At 43.1% G+C, this 21,446-nt stretch overlaps 1 protein-coding gene across 4 annotated transcripts in view; it reads left to right on the top strand.

Annotated features, from left to right (window-relative positions):
• EYA1 (EYA transcriptional coactivator and phosphatase 1) overlaps positions 1-21,446 on the top strand; it is a 154,113-nt gene that overhangs the window by 46,635 nt on the left and 86,032 nt on the right. For 3 of the 4 annotated variants that reach the window (XM_054985002.1, XM_054985001.1, XM_054985000.1), the window contains exons 7-10: positions 5,585-5,667; positions 7,648-7,834; positions 15,331-15,470; positions 18,138-18,221. In XM_054985002.1, coding sequence (XP_054840977.1) covers positions 5,585-5,667; positions 7,648-7,834; positions 15,331-15,470; positions 18,138-18,221 — 494 coding nt within the window. Of the gene's footprint in view, positions 1-5,584; positions 5,668-7,647; positions 7,835-15,327; positions 15,471-18,137; positions 18,222-21,446 lie in introns of all 4 variants that reach the window. The other variant, XM_054984999.1, reaches the window with a different exon arrangement.

Here is a 21,446-nt window from a genome sequence, read left to right as displayed (position 1 = left end):
ATGGATTCACCCCAAAATGATTTTTCAAACTACCAGATTTGATTCAGAAACAGCATAATCAATAAATCCAATGCTATGAAGTCAAAAACAGTCTTTTGCAGACTACGGAGCACTTGCAAGTTGAATCAGCCAATAGGAACTCTCGGAACGGCCGGAGAGACAGGAAGGGGGGGTGGTTTTTAAAAAAACCGCGTAAATTGCGCATTGGACTGTTCACGGCCACCGTGAAACTCCCGTTGAAAAACTGTGACCACATATTCGGGAGAAATGCGAATGAAATGCGTCTGTTTAATGAGGTAATGTGACCGGCACTCAAGATTGCGGGGAGAATGCGGGGAAAACGCGGAAAAAAAGAAGTAATGTGGATTTGGCCACATTGAAGCACCAAAAAGTTGCAATGAAAACATGGGATAGAGTTAGAGAATCTTCCTCTGAGAATGGAATGATGGCTCCCAGAGTGGAATGACAGTCCCTGGGAGCAGCTAAACTGTTCTGGGGCTGGAAAGACAGCCACCACAGAAGAATGACGGTCTCTGGGAACAGATAAAACTGCTCTGACTTTCAAATACATTGCAGTGCTAAAAAGTTGCAATGAAAACATGGGATGGAGTTGGAGAGTCTTTCTCTGAGAATGGCATGACAGCCCCCAGAGTGGAATGATGGTTCCTGGGAGCAGAACATTGCTCTGGGGCTGGAATGGGGACAGAAGTACTCCTTGAAGGGACAGTCAAGGAGATGTTCTTGGGGAGACAGGAATATTCTTTTAAAGGACAGGAGGACAGAGACAATCTATGAGAGGAGGTTAATCTTGTGGGGAAAGAGTAGATGCTCTTTGGGAGAGACAGGAATATTCTTGTACAGGAAAGGACAGAGGCAATCCATGATTGGGGGGAAGGAAGGGTTGCCAGCCTCCCAGTGGTAGCTGGAGATCTCCCAGAATTACAACTGATCTCCAGGCCATAGAGATCAATTCCCCTGGAGAAAATGGCTGCTTTGGAGGGTGGGCTCCCTGGCATTATACCCTGCTTGTGGTCACTCCCTTCCCCAAATCCTGTCCTCTCCATGCTCTACCCCTCAAATCTCCAGGAGTTTCCCAACCTGAAGCTGGCAACCTTACCTTTATAGCATTATACCTTGCTGAAGTCCCTCTCCTCCCCAAACCCCACCCTCTCCAGAGACTCCTCAGATGAGTAACCCACTAGGCTTAGCCCCCGAGCCTGGCTATGGAACAGAAGCAAGTGCTTCAGAGCCCTGAAGCACCAGAATGTCAAGCAAAAGCTTCAAATACCTCCCTCTGTGACTGAAAATTCAACAGCAGTTCCTCCCTGTCAAACTGCCTGCTGGAAACGGAAACCACTCACCTGAGAGCTCGGGGTTATACTCCTTCTGCTCTCATAGATCAGAATGTGAGCTCTCTGGCTGGAAGCCAGAGCTGCCAATTTATTTATTTATTTAATTGAATTTGTATTCCACCCTCCCCCGCCTCAGCAGACTCAGGGCGGATTCCAATTAATAGAATAATATAAAATACAGTATCTTTAAAACCAATAAAACATCTTAAATATTTAAAAAAGAACACACACAACAAGCAATACAGCAGCAAGTTTTGAAAAACATATGGCAGCAGATTTCACCAGCAATCACCACCCAACCACCTCCAGAAATATATGGCAAAGGCTAAGTGGTAGATATCCCTTTGTAGGGGCACAGCTTTCTCTAGGTGGCCGGCAGGGAGGCCCAGTGAGGATACTGGCTACAGTACTGGATGTCAGAGAGAGCTATGTTCATATCTCTGCTTGGCCCCCAACACTCATTAGGTCACTTTGAACTTGTCATTTTTTTCTCAGAGCGGAACTACAAGTGACAAAAGGCACAGGTTGGACACTTGTCAGCTTCCCTCAAGTTTTGATGGGAAATGTAGGCAGCTTGGCGGAATGTTGGACAATTGACAGTTGAAAAGTCCATTGGACAGCAGTCAGAGAGCCAAGCTGCAAGACTAGGATGCCTACATTTCCCATCAAAACTTGAGGGAAGCTGACAAGTGTCCAACCTATGCCTTTTGTCACTTGTAGTTCCGCTCTCAGCCTAAACTATCATAGAATTTTGATTAATGGAACCAACCCTTTAGGGCTGCCAGTTCCCCAAGGAGGCTGGGAATCTCCTGCTCCCAGCCTCCATCTCCCGTCACCACTCACCTGGCTGGTGAGGGGGAAAGGCATGGGGAATGGGACCGGGAGCTATGGAGCATGTTCCCATGCACTCCGAAGCCTCCTTTGTCCCATTGGGAATGATGTCATTCCCGGTGCGACAGAAGAGGCTCCAGAGTGTGCTCATGCATAGCGTATGTGTGAGGTAAAGAGGACTCTGGATGTGTGCCCCCCACAAGCCCTCCCCCACCCCTAGTTTTAAGGCTGGAGGACCGTACACCCCATGCATGTATGCCGTGCTCAGCATCTGAATTCTGATATATAAATATGAACGACTCTTACTTGGGTGTTACAGAAAAATAATGAATAAAGCATGTTTAACTAGCTCATGTCTTCTCTCATTACTTACAAATATTGCTCATTGATCTGACATGTGTTCTATAACCCACACCCTATTGTATTGTTCATTGATGGTATTGACTTGCACTGTGTAATCTGCCTTGAGGCTCAGTGAGAAAGGTGGACTATAAATAAATAAATGAGTGTCATAAATCTTCAAAGGTAGCCAATCTACATGTCATGCCAAAATATTGATGCTTGCCTTACCTTAGCTAATGGACAGTTCTCTTTCCAACTTCCTTAAGTAACTCAACTGCATATATAGTGCAAAGGCAGTTGTAAAGCATGAAACCAAACAAGCTAGGCAAGTTGAAGTTATAGATGCAACAACCTCATCAGGATAATTCATTTTCATTTTAGTCAGTAATGTATATAGTTCCATCACTTGTTATCTTTTAAGTCATGTTACTTTTTATCCTCATCAAGTCCTAAAACAAGCAGCTGTGTCAGTTGGCTGCTACCTGCTTTAAGGGTGCATGTCAGTAGCTGATCCCTTTGAACTGCCTCTTCCTGTTTCCCTGGCAGCACTTTGTTCTGCTAAAACATTCCGAGCATGTATGTTTTTTAAAAAAAATATACAGAATGCCAATGGACGTGTATATTACTCCAAAGAGGGTTTCTTTCAAGAAATACAGGTCTTGAAAGGTTCAGGGTAAAGGCACCATATAAATATTTTAATTAAATAAATAAATAAACAAATACCTTCAGCTTTTGGTGTTTTTGCATCAATACCAAATGTAATGTTTGCAGTGGTGGACACTTGCAGTTCACTGGTGGACACATCTGCTTGATGTACCAAGTAGAAACACCAAACAGCCATTTGTCGGTACAGCACGTAGGCAGCAACCCTTATGACTCCAACAACACCTGTTGATACCCCCCAGAAACAGAAACAAGATTCCCAGCCCCCTCCCCTCCATTCAACAGTGCTGCTGAACAGTAAGAGCCCTTCAGTGAATTACCATTTGAGCTATTGCTAATCTTTGGGTATTGTTACCTCCATAGGTATTTATAATAAGAACTAGTAGCCAAAGACTACAGTTTTATACGTGACATTTACAAAATTATGAATCATTTCAAGACTGCTGTGATTTTCAAGTTTTTTATTTTCACTACTTCTGAAGAAGTAATGGTACACCAACGACTTAGTATTTATTTATGTTTCACAAGTGATAAGCAGTTATTCTGTATCACCCAAGTCAAAGGTTCATGGAGGGGAAAGGTTGATGCCATGATTTCATCATTCTGTTAAGTTACAGAATTATTTTGAGAGAGGAGATTTGGGAGAGAAGTATTCTGTTTTTGAAAAAGAGACAAGCCCGTGACACAACAAGGAACCGAACCCTTGTATTCTGATCCATAACCTTAGGACCATTTCCTTCTCCTCTTGTTCTCTTTTCTGAACTTCATGGCTACTATATCCCATAATAATGATAAATGACCAAGGCAGATGATGGCAATATTTTACTACCTCAATGTATCTTTATTCTCCTGGCAATGGTAGGTTTTTTAATTGCCCTGCCCCCCTCTCCACATAATTTCCCTTTAAGTGTCCATATGTTCATGTTTGCTTTTGGGTCTAACAGGAGGTTGCTGCCCTTTTGAAAGCATAGCTTTGTAGATAAAGGCATTAACACAGAGGACCCATCTGTCTGTTTGGGGCAGCAAAGGTTGAGTGAGCGTTGTAGTGTCCAGACACATTTAGGCTATGGCCTTTCTATTCAGATGTCATGTAATAATGCTCTTAGTGTTGGAACAGCAGCAACTTCTTCATGAAAGAGAAAATTGCTGCCCAAGGCTGTATATTAAGTACAATAATTGCATGTACCACTATTGGAGAAGTAGATACGCTCCTCAGAGACTTGAGTGAAAAAATTCCCATGTGTTTTGATAGCATGACGAAAATGTGATAGCAGTGGTACACAGAGATGCACATCCTGTATATCTCCATTTATACTGAAAAGCACATTCAGGTTTGAGAGATTTATTGCCTAGCTAGAATCACTTTGAACTATACTTTTAAGACAATAGGTGGTCAATCACATGCCTGAATTCATTCCCCAATCAAAAATTCTGTGTACAGTATAAGCTAGCATGCTAGCCAGCTAATTTTCTGTGTGAATATGAGGCTCACTATATAATTCTTTTTGTCTGATTGTAGTCAGAAATGTAAGAAATGCACTATATGTGGCTTTTATGGGTATCTCAAAGAAAACTGAATTCTTATACATTTTAATTCTGCTCTTACTGCATTTAATTGTAATAACTATGTAACCTTCACTTAATGCAAAGTTCGGACTAGGGTTGCCAGTCCCCCACTGGGGGTAGGGGATCCCACCCTCCACCCCTTGCCCCCACTTCCCTGGCCAGCAGGGGAGGAACACGCTTCTCAGGGCGTGCTCCTGGGCCACACGGTGCACTCCTGTGCACTGTGGTGGCCTGAATTGGGCTGCTGTGGAGCACAGGAGCACTCCAAGCCCCCTAGCTCTGCCCGGCAACACTCCCACACACCACAATGGTCTCATTCGGGCCAGATTCAGGCCGAATCAGGCCACTGCAGACTGCAGTAGCACTCCTGCGCTCTGCAATGGCCCTATTTGGTCTCCCTGTGGAACTTGGGAGTGCTCCCAGGGCAACAAGTGGGACTAGGTGGGGACCTGGCAACCCTAGTTTGGACATCAATGGGCAGTATCTAGTGAGGCAGCAGAGTGAACAGAAGGCCCTTCGATTCATGAAAAAGGCCTTCAGTTCATGCTGTTTTTTCCACCAGCTGCAGCCTTCTGTGCTATCTCCCACAGCATTAGGATTTCTATGGGAAGCAAGTGGTTGCAGCCTGAAGGAGGAAAAGGAAAAGCTCCATTACATTTTGTTTTTTCTTAATCTCTTCCTCCAAAGTGTATCATTTGATGAAAACCAAAGTTTAATTATTTTTGCATTAAAATAGAGAAAATATTTACAAATATATCAATTACTTTAGATGTTCTTAAGACATTGTTTTGGTTATTCATACAGGTTTTGTATTTATTTGTTTATTTCAGGGAGCAGTTTCACAACATCATCTGGATTATATGCTGGAAACAATTCACTCACAAATTCTAGTGGATTTAATAGTTCACAGCAGGTAAATATAAAAATTACTAAATGACAGTGAGCAAAAAACCCTTTTTCTCAAAAAGAGGACAACAAATGTGCCCTCTTCCTGCATAAACTCTTGCGATTATTGAGAAGTATTTTAATAATGCAATCCTAAAGGACATTGTGGCAGAGGTGTACAGACGCCTGCATAACTTGTGTGACACTAGTCTATTCCCTAAGGACTTTTTCAGGGAGCTTTTTTGCAAGCAAGGCAGATTCCTAGGTCAAACTGCTGCCTGAGGAAGGATGATCCAGGAGCCAGGCTGCAAATGCAGTTTGGGCATAATGAAGGGAACTGTAAGGGCCATGCACCCAGGTCTATCAGATGGATTGCCAATGGCATGACAGAAAAAGATATGTGCTGCCTTGGCAAAGGGCGCAGCCTCAGAGTCAGCCACAGTCAAGCAGAGTCAGCCACAGCAGCACCCCGGAAGAATCTATAGGTCCATGCCTGGAGACCCTGCTGAGGCAGATGCTGCTGCCATCCAAATGACACTTACCCATCCAATGTTGGAGTGTTCTGTAAGTGGTAAAGATGGGTTTGCGGCTGCTGCTGCATTAAGCTCTGATCCTGCAAGGGACTGAGTCCCAGGGGTACTTTGCCACCTTATCAAGAGGGTATAAAGGAGCAGGTAGCAACCACCCAATCCACAGTTGTGCCCTGTTCTCTGCCCAAAGGTGGGGGAGAGTCCAGCCAAGAGAGTCTAACAGCCTTCCTCAGGGCTGCTAGCATTCCCCCTGCCCAAGGCAGCTCTGTCTGGTATGCTGAGCCTGCCTCATTGTTAGACATAGGCCATGGTGTCTAGAGAGCCAGGCTCAGCCCCCCACCCCACCCACCCCAACATGCCACTGGCCTCAGTTGTAGAAGTCACCACTGTGAGGGTGGCACCTGGCCTCTTTCTGTGGGGAACAAGGGAGGCAAATCTGGGCAAGCAAGCTGGGGTAGTTAGTTAAACATTCTGAACTGTGCTCTCCCCCAGAAGTGTAAGTGCTATGTGCTTGCCCAATTTTGCAAAGTGCCCCCTCTGTGCTTTTCCTGTCACCTTGTGCTCTAAGTTCACAGAGCAACCAAGGAGCTCTGAGACAGAGCCCGATGCTGTGCCCTCTTTTTAGTGAGTTGACATACTAGTAGGGTTTTATCTAGGGGGCATGATTAGGTGCAGGGGAGGAGATTTGGCCACTGCTGGAGCATGAGGGATTGGTTGTGGTTGTAGTTAGCATCCTGTGCCCTCTGGGCTATTTGGGCATGGCCATGAAGGTTTGGGGGCAGTTGACTTTTCCCTTTGCATGGATGCCTATAGGCTATACCATCTCTTCTCATGGTATTACTGTTTGCTGCTGTTTGGGAACACTACCAGCCTGGAGTGGCTTAGGAAGCCAGCCTGCTCCCCAGCGCACTCACTCCCAGACTGACACAGGAATTTATGCCCAAGGCCCGCTGGTGGCCAGCTGATTTGGGGTGCTACTGGGGATCTGCACTTAGTAACTTGGGCTTATGTTGATGCAAATGTGAGATATGTTGGCATAACGGCTACTTGAGCACTTTCAGTCCCCCTACTTAGGCTTGCTTTGTAACAGTACCATCTTATGCAGAATTACACCCTTTTAAATCTACAGACTTCAGAGAATTTAGAATGGTGCACCTTTGTTAGGATGCTACTGTAAATTTGGGGGAGGGGGGTTATTGCCCTATATTTTTAAACAAAAAAATACCAACAATAAAGTTATTTTACAGATTTATTTTATAAAATTCAGTTTCCTGTTTTATGCAAAACGAATTCTGAATAAAAAGGGTAATTTGGACCTTCCCACATTTGAAGCCAATGCTCATGATTTGTACTGTGCAAAACCCAAGGGAGTAGAGAAATTAAAGCCTTTGGTTATATTTAGGTTCTAGAATACGCATTTCAGTTTAGCAGCATATTAACTGGAAAGTCTAATACAGCTTTTTTCCCCACTCTGTTAGGAATATCCATCTTACCCCAGCTTTGGCCAGGGTCAATATGCACAGTATTATAACAGTTCTCCATATCCTTCACATTATATGGCAAGCAGCAACACCAGTCCAACAACCCCTTCCTCCAATGCAACATACCAACTTCAAGAACCACCATCAGGCATCGCAAGTCAAGCAGTTACAGATCCTACAGCAGGTAATTGCACTGATTTTATTACCCCTGTGGGCCACATTTTTGGTACTTGAAAACTATTTTTAAAAGAATCCTGAATTTATGGTACCACTTGCGCTGTATTGACAAAGAATGCGCTTAGGTTAAAAAATGAAGAGTGGTGAGTTTTAAACAGGATTTACTGTTATTTTACTGGGAGCACTAAAAATTAAGAACACAATTGAGTTTCATGAAAGGCTTTACAGATACTTACAAACACTGTCTTCTAGATGCTAGTTTACAGCATTGAAGATTGATTGAGAGCTGATTGGAGTATCTTCACATTTTAGGTGGCTAACAGGGCTTTTTTTCTGGTGAAGAGGTGGGGGAACTCTCACACAGGGGAACTCCTGGGAGGAGGTAACACGCCTCTCACTACATGCGCACGCACACAGTGCGCAACTGCTCCTGGGCCTACACGATCACGTCACTTCCGGGAAGTGACGTAAACACACAGGCCGTAGCCACCCTGGGTGCGCTCCCGTACTCCATGGGGGGGCTGATTCGGCCAAGATAAGGCTAAATTCAGCCTGGATGGGGCCTGATTCAGCCCAGAACGGGTAGCTGTGCCACGAGGGAGCACTCCCCCGCCCAGCAGTGGCTGGATCCAGACCGTTTCAGGCCTAAATTGGGCCAAAATAGGTCCAAAGTGGCCCAGATCAGCCTGAAATGGGCTACTGCCGCATGGAAGAGCACTCTGCCACCTGGCAGGGGACTGAACCTGACCGTTTAGGGCCCAATTTGGGCACTTTTGGACCCAAATTGGGCCTAAAGGGGCCCAAAGTGGTCAGGATAGGGCCACTGATGGGCGAGGAAGTGTTCCCCTGCCCGGAAGAGGCCTTATCCTTGCCGTTTTGGGCCCAAATTTGACCATTTGGGGCCAAATTGGGCCCAAAATGGTCAAAAGGTGTCCAAAATGGCCTGGATTGAGCCCAAAATGGACAGGATTGAGCCACTGCAAGGCGGGGAACTGTTCCGTCACCCAGCAGAGGCCTGATCCTAGCTGTTTCTGGCCTGGTCCTAGCCATTTTGGGCCCAAATTGGGCCCAAAATGGCTGAAAGGGGCCCCAAATGGCCAGAATCAGGCTGCTGCAGGGTGGAAGAGTGTTCCCCCTCCCAGCAGACGCCTGATCCTGGCTGTTTTGGGCCCGATCCTGGCCGTTTGGGGCCTGAAATGGGCTCAAAGTGGGCCAAAAATGGCCCGGATCGAGCCCAGGTTGGCCTGGAATGGACCACTGGCAGGTGGGGGAACACTCCCTCATCCGGCAGTGGCCCTATCCTGGCCATTTCAACCTTGAACTTGGCCATTTCGGGCCCTAAATGTCCCCCAAATGTCCAAAACAGGCCCCAAACGACCCAGATTGGGTACAGGTCAGCCTGGAACAGTCCACTTCCAGGCAGGTGAACCCTCCTCCACCCGGCAGCGGCCTTATCCTGGCTGTTTTGGCCCTATCTCGGTCATTTTGGGCCCCTAAAGGGTCTCTAAATGGCCAAAACAAGCCCGAAATGTCCCGAATCAGGCCATAGTTGGTCTGGAATGGTCTTCTGCTGGGTGGAGGAACATTCACCCACCCGGCAGCAGCCCAATCCTGGCCATTTTGGGCCCTAAACGGGCCTCAAATGGCCGAAATGGGCCTGAAACAGCCCGGATCGGGCCCAAGTCCGAATGGGCCTTGGAATGGGCCACTTCTGGGAGGGGGGACCCTCCTCTTCCCAGCAGCAGCCCAATCCTGGCCTTTTTGGCTCCAATCCGAACCATTTTGGGCCCTAAAGGGGCCCAAAACAGCCAAAACGAGCTCAATATCATCCAGATTGGGCCCTAATCTGCTTGGAATGGGCTGCTGCCAGGCAGAGGATCCCTCCCTCTCCTGTCAGCAGCCTAATCTGGGCCCAAATGGGCCAAAACAGGCCATTTTTTAAATACCCACATGATATGAGTCACATGGATATTTTAAAGAGGTGCCGGAATGCTGTTCCAGGGCATTCCAGCTCAAAGAAAGCACTGCATATTCCTATAGTAATATTAAGGAATGGCAAAAATATTTCCCTAAAAAAATTCTCTAAAACTAACAGTGATATAGATGTACTTACTAGTGCATCCTATGCAGAGTTACTCCAATCTAAGGTCACTGAAAGAAGTGTCCTTCAGCTGAAGTAACTCTGTATAACATTGCACTGGTAAGCACTTACTAAATAAATAAATAGGAATAGTTTCTAAAATACAAAACTATTATTAAAGCTGAAAGTAATCGGCTTTTCTTTGTATTTCACTTACAGAGATAGATCAAACTTTAACATAAACACGAGAACATATGTGAGTTTGCCTTAGGGCAAGTGAGACAACTGGTCCACATAGCTCAGTACTATCAATTGAATTCTGCCTGGCAGCTAGTTTCCAATGTTTCAGGCAGACAAAGGTCTTTCTAGCATTCACTTTCTGAGGAACAAATTAGATGTAACCTTGTTAAAAAAGATGGGTCTGGGTTTCCTTGAGGACCCAATGTGCTTTCCCCACAGCCACACAGTTGCAGCAGTTCAAATCAGGACATTGCACAGAGGCAGGCAGGGCTTCTGCCCTGTGCCTCCCCCTCAAGCTGTTTTCCCAAACCACAATGCCCCCCAAATAACATTTTTGGAGCTATACATGCATGGAATACTGCTTGAAAGATTAATTATCTGCAGCTGCTGTGTAGCTGTGGGGAAAGTGAGTCAGGTATGATTAATTAAAATCATGATGTCCAGTTTGACCATAAATTCCTTTGTTGTTAGTTGATTTCAATGTTAGGTGATGTTTAATATTAAATGATTTCAATGAGCTTAGACTGGAGGAACTCTGTTTAGGATTTCACCGTTAATCACAGTCATAATCTCCAGATTATGTTTGTCCTAACAACTACTTCTCCTTCTGCCCCCACCCCACCCCATTTTATTAATGTTTCATTTTATTTTATTATTATTCCTTTTCATTTGATGGCACATTTGAAATATTTAGGTCAGTCTTTATGAGAAGTCAAGTATTTTTTTAAAGTGTCACTTTCATTTCATCAGCTTCATTTTAAATAGATAGCTACAGTGATCTATTAGATCAAAATTCTTTTTGGTTTATTTTTATTTTGGAATCTATATACAAAGCTGCATAGAGCTAGAACTATCCTAAATTTAAGATTAAATAGAAAATTCACTTCTGGCACCAGGAAATGTTTCAAGCCTTCTGTGTAAGCAACCTTTTCTACCTTGGCCAAGTTTAGCTGCATACGAAAAAGTTGCATTTCCCTTTTCTGTGGCACAGTTTAGACTATGGGATTGAGAAAACAGTCTCTTGGGGCTCACTAACTGTGACACTGGGAGTGTCATGAATTGCAATCATATGGGGAAGCTGAAGTTTTCTCCCAGCCATTTTACAAACCTGAAAAGTCTACACACAGGGAACCAATGTTTGCAATCATATAGGACCTGCATCAGAACCTGTATATTTGCCTCTGTAGGGTAAACAGCCATTTCCAGGGATGTCTCAAAGTGGGAAAATGGCATATCTTAACTTCCACCCCATCACACAGCCCCATGGCGCAGAGTGGTAAGCTGCAATACTGCAGCCCAAGCTCTGCTCATGACTTGAGTTCGATCCTGGCGGAAGCTGGGTTCAGGTAGCCGGCTCAAGGTTGACTCAGCCTTCCATCCTTGCAACATCGGTAAAATGAGTACCCAGTTTCCTGGGGATAAAGTGTAGATGACTGGGGAAGGCAATGGCAAACCACCCCGTAACAAAAAGTCTGCCAAGAAAACGTCACGATGCGACATCCCCCCATGGGTCAGTAATGACTCGATGCTTGCACACCTTTACCTTTTTTTACCCCATCACACCATGCTCCTGATTTGAATAGGCTCTCTGTGCATATGATAAAAACAAAGTGCTAGAAGCTCCCAGCATCACATGTAGATCTGTCTTCAGTAAGTACTGGCAAAGTGTCTGCATTTTTCTGTTTGAAGAGGCAACAGAAAATGAAATAATGGCTACAATACCAGGCCTAGAGGCTTTCAGTGACTTCCTCTTTTTAACGTGTTTACCTCAAGTACAGATGCCAGAGAATTAAGGTCAACATTATTATTATTATTATTATTAATGAAGCATAGTCACTACATTGCTTTGCTTTAACTGTTTCAGAGAGGGGGTGATGAATGCCTCATATATGCTTCCATAACTTGTACCTATATCATTCTGTGTTCACTGGCATCTAGAAATTAAGTGCTTAGCAACAGATAATCCAATCTATGTATAAAGATAAATGTTAATTGCAAAGGAAACATTTTATCAAGTAGAAATGCAAGATCAAGCAAAGCAGATTTTTGGGAAAAGAATTCGAATGCACCATAATAAATACATTGTTTTCTCTTGTCCCTTTGATCTGTATAAATAAGTAAGTCACTTATTGATGTGGAGTCTGATTTGGCTTCATTGCAAATATTGATAGAGGCAAGGAAGGAGCTACTGCTCTGAATGTACTCCTGGCTGGTCTGCAAGCCAATAATGACAGTAGTCATCCTTAAAACTTCAGAATATATTCCTGGTTGCTCTCGTAGACCCATAATTAACTCGGATTCCTATTTCTTTCCATTCTTGCATGCCTTTGTGCTTTAAAACTGACACACAGATTAAGGACATGAAGTTTTCCTTAGCATTTATCTTCATGCAGCTAAAAGCTTCAGAATTTAATTTTTGTGTTAGCAGGCAGTTACTACAGGCACAGGAGTATTGCTGTGTGTGGCTTAACTGGAATCAGTTGCTTGATTGTATTTCCAAGTTGGCTGTGCATGGTTTCTGTTTTTCATTGTTCATGAAACAGAACAGCATGTGCAGAGCAGTATCACTGTTGCTTTCTTTGGAAAGTCATTGTATGTTCAGCAAGATTTGAGTCCAGTGGCACCTTAGAGACTAACAAGATTTTTAGGGTGTAAGCTTTTGAGAGTCTCTTGGAAGCTTACACTCAAGCTGTTTTCACACATGCACATAACCTCATGGCATGATTTCTCAAAATGATGCCTTTTAATGGTGCAATGACATCAGAAAACACACCGTTAAATGAGATTGTACCGGGAAATCGTGCTAGGAAGACGCTTCATGCCATCAGTTTTACATGATTTTCCAGAGGTTTAGGGCATGTGAAAACGGCTCCTGAAAATCTTGTTTGTCTCTAAGGTGCCACTGGACTCAAATCCTGCTATTCTACTGCGGACAATTACCCACTTAAAACTATCCTCATTGTATGTTAGAGTTCAAGATCCTGTTGGGAGATTTTGGACAACAATTTTTGGAATTATAGTCAGTTGAACAGCATTTATTTTGTCTAGAAATGAAAGCTGTAATTTGTAAGAAGATTTTCAGATGTTTCTTTATTAAGATTCAGTGCAATTTTCATCACTAAAATCCTTAAATATTATATAGAATTACTTTTCCAAGAGTAATTACAGATATCACCAAATTTCTGCTAGCTCTCTAGACAAGGGCTAAGATTGATGTGAATCTGTTCCATGAAGCTAAATGTGAGCTATGTTCCCTTGTTAAAGTTTGCAAAAACCTTATGGAGTTGTGATATATTTAATGAGTTGGATGCCACTGAAAAGATACATATGCACAGGAGGCTGGGCAATCCCTCCTCCTGCATCAGCCCTCCTACTCCCCCCTCATGTTGTTCCTGAGGCTTCCTTGCCCTCAAGGTGCAGCGCAGGGCCGGATCGACAGGGGGGGGAAGTCTGCCACTGGCACCGCCAAAGAGGAGGTGCTGGGCGCAGCTGCCAGCTGCCAGGAGCACGTCCGAGCTGGCAGCTGCAGCACGGGTGGTTGAACAGAGGGTTGGGAGGCCACCTGCACCATTCACCTGCCCCGCCAACGGAGAGGCTGGCTTGCCGAGCATGCAGGATAGGGAGCACGTGGCAAGCTGGCCGCCCCATCAGTGGGGCAGGTGAATGGTGTGGGTGGCCTCCCAGCCCTCCACTCAGCCACCTGCTGCTACCGCCAGCTCCGCGGTGCACCGTGCACCAGGGTGGCCAGCTTGCCACGCGGGCGGCACTCCTCTGGGCCCTGCGTGATGATGTCACAGAAGTGACATCATCACGCAGCGCTGGGAGTGCATGCACGCTGTGCGCGCGTGGGGGGGGGGGGCGGACTTGGGTTGCTCTGGGCGCTGGCAACCCTAGATCCAGCCTTGGTGCACCGTTTCAGGGGACGTTTTGAGCTATGTTGAGAGGGGCAGGGGGAAAGCTGCACTTCTGTGCACAGAATTTAGACAAGATCTAACCCATTTGTAGAGTTATGTTTAAATATTAATTCTAAGACTCCCAAACTTTGTGAGGAGGCTAAATTAAAAGCTGTAATTTTCCATTTAAAAATTAATTATAGCTGATAAACTGTTAGTTTGATACATCATATTGATGGGATCAGGAGGAGTTCCATAAAGTACTATGGATCTAAGAGACGGAGTCTCATATTTCTGTTATGCCTAGACATCAAAGATACTAGTTTTTCGAAGATTTGTTGGAATGCAGTGATTTTTCTGCAACTTTCTCTAATCAGCAAGCACATATTATGGTCAGATATACAGTGCCCTCACACAAGTTTTCACACATTAAAAAAGCTTCTTTTCTTCCCCACTCTCAGCTTGCTGTTAGATTTTTTTTTTTGTGCCCGAGACCCCAATATTGCTTTCCTCTCTCTCTCTCTTTCTCTCTCTCTCTCTCTCTCTGTCTCTCTGTCTCTCTCTCTCTCTCTCTCTCTCTCTCTCACAAACACACACACACACACACACACACACAATTAAATCTAAACATTTTTGTATTGGAGGAAATTTGTAGGCATTCATAAATCTTCCTTTAAATATTAAATTGATCAAATTGTTAAAGTTATTTGAAATATAAATTGAAGTAATTCTCAAAATTACAGAAAGACTGTTATAGACATTCCCAGCATGATTCAGACCCAGTTAAACAGAGTTAAGGCCCATTTGTAGCCTTGTGTGAGCAGAAGGGTGGGGTAGAAATAATATTAGTAATAATAATAATTAGTAGTAGTATTTGTGCATTAATAGGGATTATCCATCTTATCCTCACAACAGTCCTGTAAGGAAGGTTATGCTGAGAGAGAGTAACTGGCCAAATGAAACACAAGAATTTATATTAACAAGGATTCATTTAACCCCCCCCCCCCATTATTTTGCCTGCTGCATTCCCTGGCTCACTTTGATTTCAACAGCAATATATGAAAGGAAGCAAAGAGCACGCCTGACTCTTCCAGGTGTTTATATATAGGTTGGGAAGAGTTCTAGTGTCTGGGAATTAACTACTGTTCCAGCTTTAAAAACTCTAGATGTATATTGTAATGTGTTACTTTAAAAATATTTTGTGTTACATCAATGAGTCATATTACAAGTAATAAAATTCAAGTAGTTACTATTAAACTAAAACATGAGCAACTTTTTCTTCTGCAGCAGAGTACAGTACAATCCACAGTCCAACGACTCCCATTAAAGATTCAGAGGCAGACAGGTTGCGCCGCAGCTCAGATGGCAAATCACGTGGCCGAGGCAGAAGGAACAATAATCCTTCACCACCACCTGACTCTGACTTAGAGGTATTGTATATGCAGTATTATTTAATTTATCATCCCACCTTCCCAAGGAGATTTAGTGAGATTACAAAATACCAAACTAGTTAATACATAAACATAAATTCTAGCACCCGAAACCACACAACAGCAAAGTAAATTATAATTCCCGACTAAAACCCATGCCATAACTTCCCTCTCCTACACTTTGTGTATCATGCTCCTTACTAGAGATGGGCCCGATCTGAATTACGATTTCAACCCCCCCACCCCAATTTTGGCATTTTCGCCATCGTGACTCAGCTAATCGGTTCTGTCCATGGCAACCGATCCAGCAGTCGGGAGTTTGCTTGTTCGGGACTTGATCGGATGGGTCAGTTTCTGTTCGGAATTGCAGACACTCTGGCACTAGTAATTTGTTCCCAGGGCAATGGAGTCAGGGAAATGAGCTGTGTTTGCCCTCCTTCTGTCGCCCTCGAAACATGAATGGAAGCCCAGCTTTCCTTGATTAGCAGGCTTCCTTACAAACATGGAGCAGCAACCCAGGGGAGGGAGGGGGAAGGGGGTGGGCACAAAGGAAAGGCAAAAGGCAGCGCAGGAGGCTGGGAGGCCGCCTGCGCCGTTCGCCTTTCCCCAGGACAAGGGGCGTGTGGGCAAGCCAGCCGCCCCTTGTCCTGGGGAAAGGCAAAAGGCAGCGCGGGAGGCTGGGAGGCCGCCTGCGCCGTTCGCCTTTCCCCAGGACAAGGGGCGCGCAGACAAGCTGGCTGCCCCTTATCTTGCGGGGCAGGTGAACGGCGCGGGCAGCCTCTGAGCCACTCGCGCTGCTGCCAGCTCCGCAGCTCACCGGGAACGCCAGCTTGCTGCGTGGGCAGGGGCGACTCAGGAGCGCTCGCACGTGCAACAGCCTGACTACAGTTGCCCTGGGCGCTGGCCTCCTCGATTCCCAATTTCGGACTGGAAACGAGACTTGATCGGTTAGAATCGGGAACCTGTGTTTGGCGGCGCCGCAGAATCACGATCAGCTAAATCGGGATTTATTTTTGGATCGTGCCCATGTCTACTCCTTACCCCCAGAATTACTTACCCACGGCTGCCCTTATTTCATCCCTCAACTGAGGCAGCTGCACAACAATTGTACTTACTCCATATAGAAGGAACACTCCCTACTCTAATTGTGTGGTCACCCCTATCCACATTTGCTGGTATTCCACACCAGTTTCTTCCTCCTAATAGAAGAAGGGGTAACAGAAACCAATAATCATCATCTCTACCAAGCAAGCTTTTGCATCTTGATGCCTTTCTTTGCTACCCACCTCCCACTTTCTTACTGGGATATAAAGGCTCAAGGATCTCCAGTCCTACTTGTATCTGATGAAGAGAACTTTGATTCTCAAAACTTTAAAGTCTTCTTGGGCTTTAAGATGCTACTGGACTTGAATTTTGCTGCATCTCTCTCAATAATATCTTAATATTCCTTGAGGTTTTAAATATCTTACACCTGAAAATGGAAACAGTTAGTTACAGATCCGAATCTCTGTAAAGCTTTGATGGCATTTTCCCTAAGCATTTATCATCTAGTCTACTTGTGTTTCTGAAAATAAACTTGTAAAAATGGGGAACATAAATGGGGGGGGGGATAAGAAGTGCTAGGAATCAAACTCTAGCAATGGTAGAGACTCCTAATCTTTGTCCCAAAATATCAGTGAAACTAAATAACTACCCACTTTTGCCCTCCCTGAATTCCAGTGATAGGGATAGGAATGTGTATCGCAACACGCTGGCTGTTCAAGAGAATGTCTTGACTGATGGATAGTGAATATAACGAGCTATCCTTCAGCCTTCCAGAAAAAACCACAAGATGAATGTTGAGGCAACCAATGCAACAGTTCTTGGGATCTGCTGCTGGCTTTCCCGAGGTTCCCATGCCTGCCATTTTCAGTAGAATGGCCATTGGTGTCCAGACACCACCTATCTCTGCCCATAATAATATAATAATAATAATATTTGATTTATACACCACCCTTCAGGATGACTTAACACCCACTAAGAGCGGTTTACAAAGTATGTCATTATTCTCCCCACAACAAAACACCCTGTGAGGCTGATGGGGCTGAGAGAGCTAGAAGCTGTGACTGACCCAAGGTCACCCAGCTGGCTTCAAGTGGAGGAGTGAGGAATCAAACCCGGTTCTCCAGATTAGAGTCCCACGTTCTTAACCACTACACCAAACTATGCTTTTAACCACTACACCAATTGTTTCCATACCTGCCAGATTCATTGCAGATACCCCAGGGAGACCAAGCAATGCATAGCAAGTATACTTAGGACATGGTGTCAAACACCCCAGGATTTTCTCTCACTAGATAAAGAACACAAGAGGGGGAGAGAGATGATTAAAAAATTCTCTTATCTCTATCCTATCCATTCTTCCATGTCTTTCCAATGGTTCCTAATTGTAATTATATAGTTTAAGTATGTATGTGTTTAAATGTGTGGTAGTAAAAATTTAATTTACAATATTAAGATGCTTTATTATTCTAGTGAAATTGTGTTTAACTGTTTCTCAAATAATATAAAAACATAGCTTTAATGTACTACATCTTTTCGAACAATTTTGTCTACGTCTGTTGATCATGTATATATTTTCTAAATCACTTTACAGTAGGATGAATTGATTTGGTTATCTTTTTACAGAGAGTATTCATTTGGGATTTGGATGAAACGATCATCATTTTCCATTCCTTGCTTACAGGATCCTATGCTAACAGATATGGGAGAGTAAGTATAAAGATACTGCTAGTTACTTACAATAGTATTCTGTTTCATAATGTTTCTTTATATGCAGAAGAAATGTATAGGATTGTACAAATGAATGATTAGTATTTGGAGCAGAAGGTGAAGTAGATGAACTACATAACAAGATCGTCTAATGGTCTTTGATGACTGGTTGCACAAGAAAATTAAGTTGCACTATAGATTATCAGCTATTTTAATATATTCATAAAAATGGTCAAACATTCAGAATCACTTGACCATTTTTATAAACTAGAAATGATACATCATTTTGTTTTTCATTTTTTAAACCCTCATGAAAGAAGCCATACTGGATCAGACCAAATATTCTAGAATCATGTTTTCCATAGTAGCCAATCAGAAGAAAGATAGCCATCACCTGTTCAGCAACTCCTGTTCAGTGCTGTATTTGTCTTTTTGCCACTAGCTGTGAAATGTGTCAGAAAGGGACAAAAATATTCATGAAAAATACCACAGGGTATTTTTCATGAAATAAGCCCCTATTTTCACTGAGCACTAGCCAAATTAAAATATTTCATGAAATTTATAAGGATATATATCAGAGATCTAGCTAAAAGTAAATGTATATACTCTTTGGTTCAATGCCAGAAGTAATTTTTTATTTGAAAATGGCCGTCCAAAACCATGGATACTATCCAGGATCAAAAAACTACTCCTGTGTATCCATCTGATTAATAATTTCTCCAGTTTGCTGGCATGTAGAATTATTATACTTTCAATAACTATACTTCCTTAATGCATTTTGGTTTTGGATACTGCATTACTTGATTTTCTCAGATTACATTCAGCTTCTGTATATTAGAAATGTTGATTAGGAAATTAGCACATCTTCTTAAACATGTCAGGAACATGCAATGGACATCTGATTTAAAATTTGGGCTGAGAGTGTAGAAGAAATTTAGCTGTGTGGGGTTACATGCAGGTAGGGTCATATTTAAACTAAATCAGCCACCACAGCATTAAAGCATTGTGAATACAGCATCAGTGTACTAAGAATCCTGAGCCTGTGTACACATGCTGGCGTTTTAATGCTTTACATATGAACACATGAAGCTTCCTTCAGACCATTGGTCCATCAGTATTGTCTACTACAACTGGCAGCAGTTCTCCAGACTCTTTCACATCATCTACTACCTGATCCTTTTTACTGAAGATGCTGGGGACTGAACCTGGGACTTTCTGCATGCAAAGCAGACATTTCACCACTGAGCCATGGTCCCTTCCCATATACAAACCGGCACACAATTTAAGCACAACATGTAATCTTGCACAGGTACGGATTTTTTGTTTTTTTGTTTTACACGCCTAATGTCATATTTCAATCACAGACTGGTTCTCCATTTTCATGCTATTAACCATGAGGGCACGGCATGCAGCAAAGCAACTCAATAAGTGCCAATGATGAGCTGAGGTGGTGGCAGTGAGCATGGTATAGATTGAAGTTATTGTTACACTTTCCCAAGGTTATTTTCATCATGGATATATTATAAACAGTTATGACAAGTGGTGAAGAAATCTTGGTTTGCTGTTTTAAATCCTGGGGGATTTTATATATTTTCAGAAATTGAGTATTGTTGTTTGAGTGTTGAGAGAAAGCAGTATCTCCCTGTCTATGCACTCTTTGGAATAAAGGTGTCTGAATGCTGCACAGTAAATGAATAACAGCTGTGCAGATATTGTGCTAAAACAGACAGTCCGGAAAGACTCAGTAAGTTCTTTGAATATATACAAAGGGAGGTACCTTCTGCACATTTGTGGTTATTAATTATTTCACTGCTTACAAGATTAGCAGCTCAAAGTAGACAGCACCAGTTGCCACATGATTAACCCTCTGAAGCATAAAAAGATTATTGCAATGGATTGTAGATATCACATGAAACAGGGGAAGGAAAGTAGTAAGAGTGACACTAGAAATTTTTCACTGTCGATTTGAGGAAGCAATTTTGCCTTTTAAAAAAAAGTACCTGATCCTCTTTTTGTGCTGTAAAATTTGCTATAAAGAATTAAGGGGAAACAACCCACCTTATTTTGCATAAGATTTTTGTGGCTTTTCAGATTAACTGGAAAATAAGCCAAGACATGCATAGTGAGTGAACTTTCCTGTTTTTCAACTATTTCTTGCCCACAGAACAAAGGGAGTGACTGGTGAATATTTTAGAATGACACCGTTGGTGGTGTTTGTTGCCTGACATCCATGTTCAGTACATGAATACATGGCTCAGCTCATTTAGTAGTTCTCTTCTTAATTAAGATGATGTTAACTTCCCTCTAGGTTTTGGACCTTTCTCACTATACTATACTATACTATACTATACTATACTATGCTATGCTATGCTATACTATACTATACTATACTATACTATACTATACTATACTATACTATACTATAGTTGTTAAGTTGCTGGGCTCTGGGTCAGCATTCTGCCACTTGCATGAACTCTACAAGTGGCTTTGGGTAAGCAACTCCTCTCAGCCCCAGCTCCCCAGCTGTATTGTGTGGATAATACTAACATTGACTTTGTTCACAGCTCTGAATGTGGCACTAATCTGTTGAAAAGGGCAACTTATAAACGCACTGTTGTTGTTATTTTTCTTACTTTTCAAATCATAGTAAACATACAGAGGATCATAGCTATTTCAATCCAGTAATTATTTAGAAATTATTTTTGTGAATAGCAAAATAAGTTTGTCACATTCCCTTAGCCTTGTCCTCCAAAAATCCCAGCTTCCATTATACTTGTGTTGAGTGAACTAGGGTGGGTGGATTGTGGATTTCAAGTACAAGAACATTACAAAGTTTTTTTATCCTGTAGCTTGTTTAGACTCAGTGCATAACAATTACCTATTACCTTGCTAAATTAGCTCATGTAGGAGTCATGTAATTTGCTGTTTATTCTTCATCCACCTCCAATAATTCTAAAAAAGGTAATATCCAACAGAATGAGGCAACAGAATCCTTATGCAGTAGACTGTAGGGAGAAGATACTATTTTAAAGGTTTTCATGCTAAAAAAAAAAAAAAACCTGACTCCTCTGTCTTCGTTTTTTTCAATTGCAGGTAAAATATATAGGAGAGTATTTTAAAATCTGGTCCATTCTATTCTTTCAGAACTCTACTGATTTCTGCTGCATTTGTAAATCTAAATATCTGAACCTGGACATTGTTTTTAAATATTGTGGCTCCATGCTA

Source organism: Eublepharis macularius, chromosome 7 (assembly GCF_028583425.1).
Source record: "Eublepharis macularius isolate TG4126 chromosome 7, MPM_Emac_v1.0, whole genome shotgun sequence".
Lineage (NCBI taxonomy): Eukaryota > Metazoa > Chordata > Lepidosauria > Squamata > Eublepharidae > Eublepharis > Eublepharis macularius.
The sequence above is the reverse complement of the archived record's forward strand: the minus strand, read 5'-3'. Positions and strand labels throughout refer to the sequence as shown.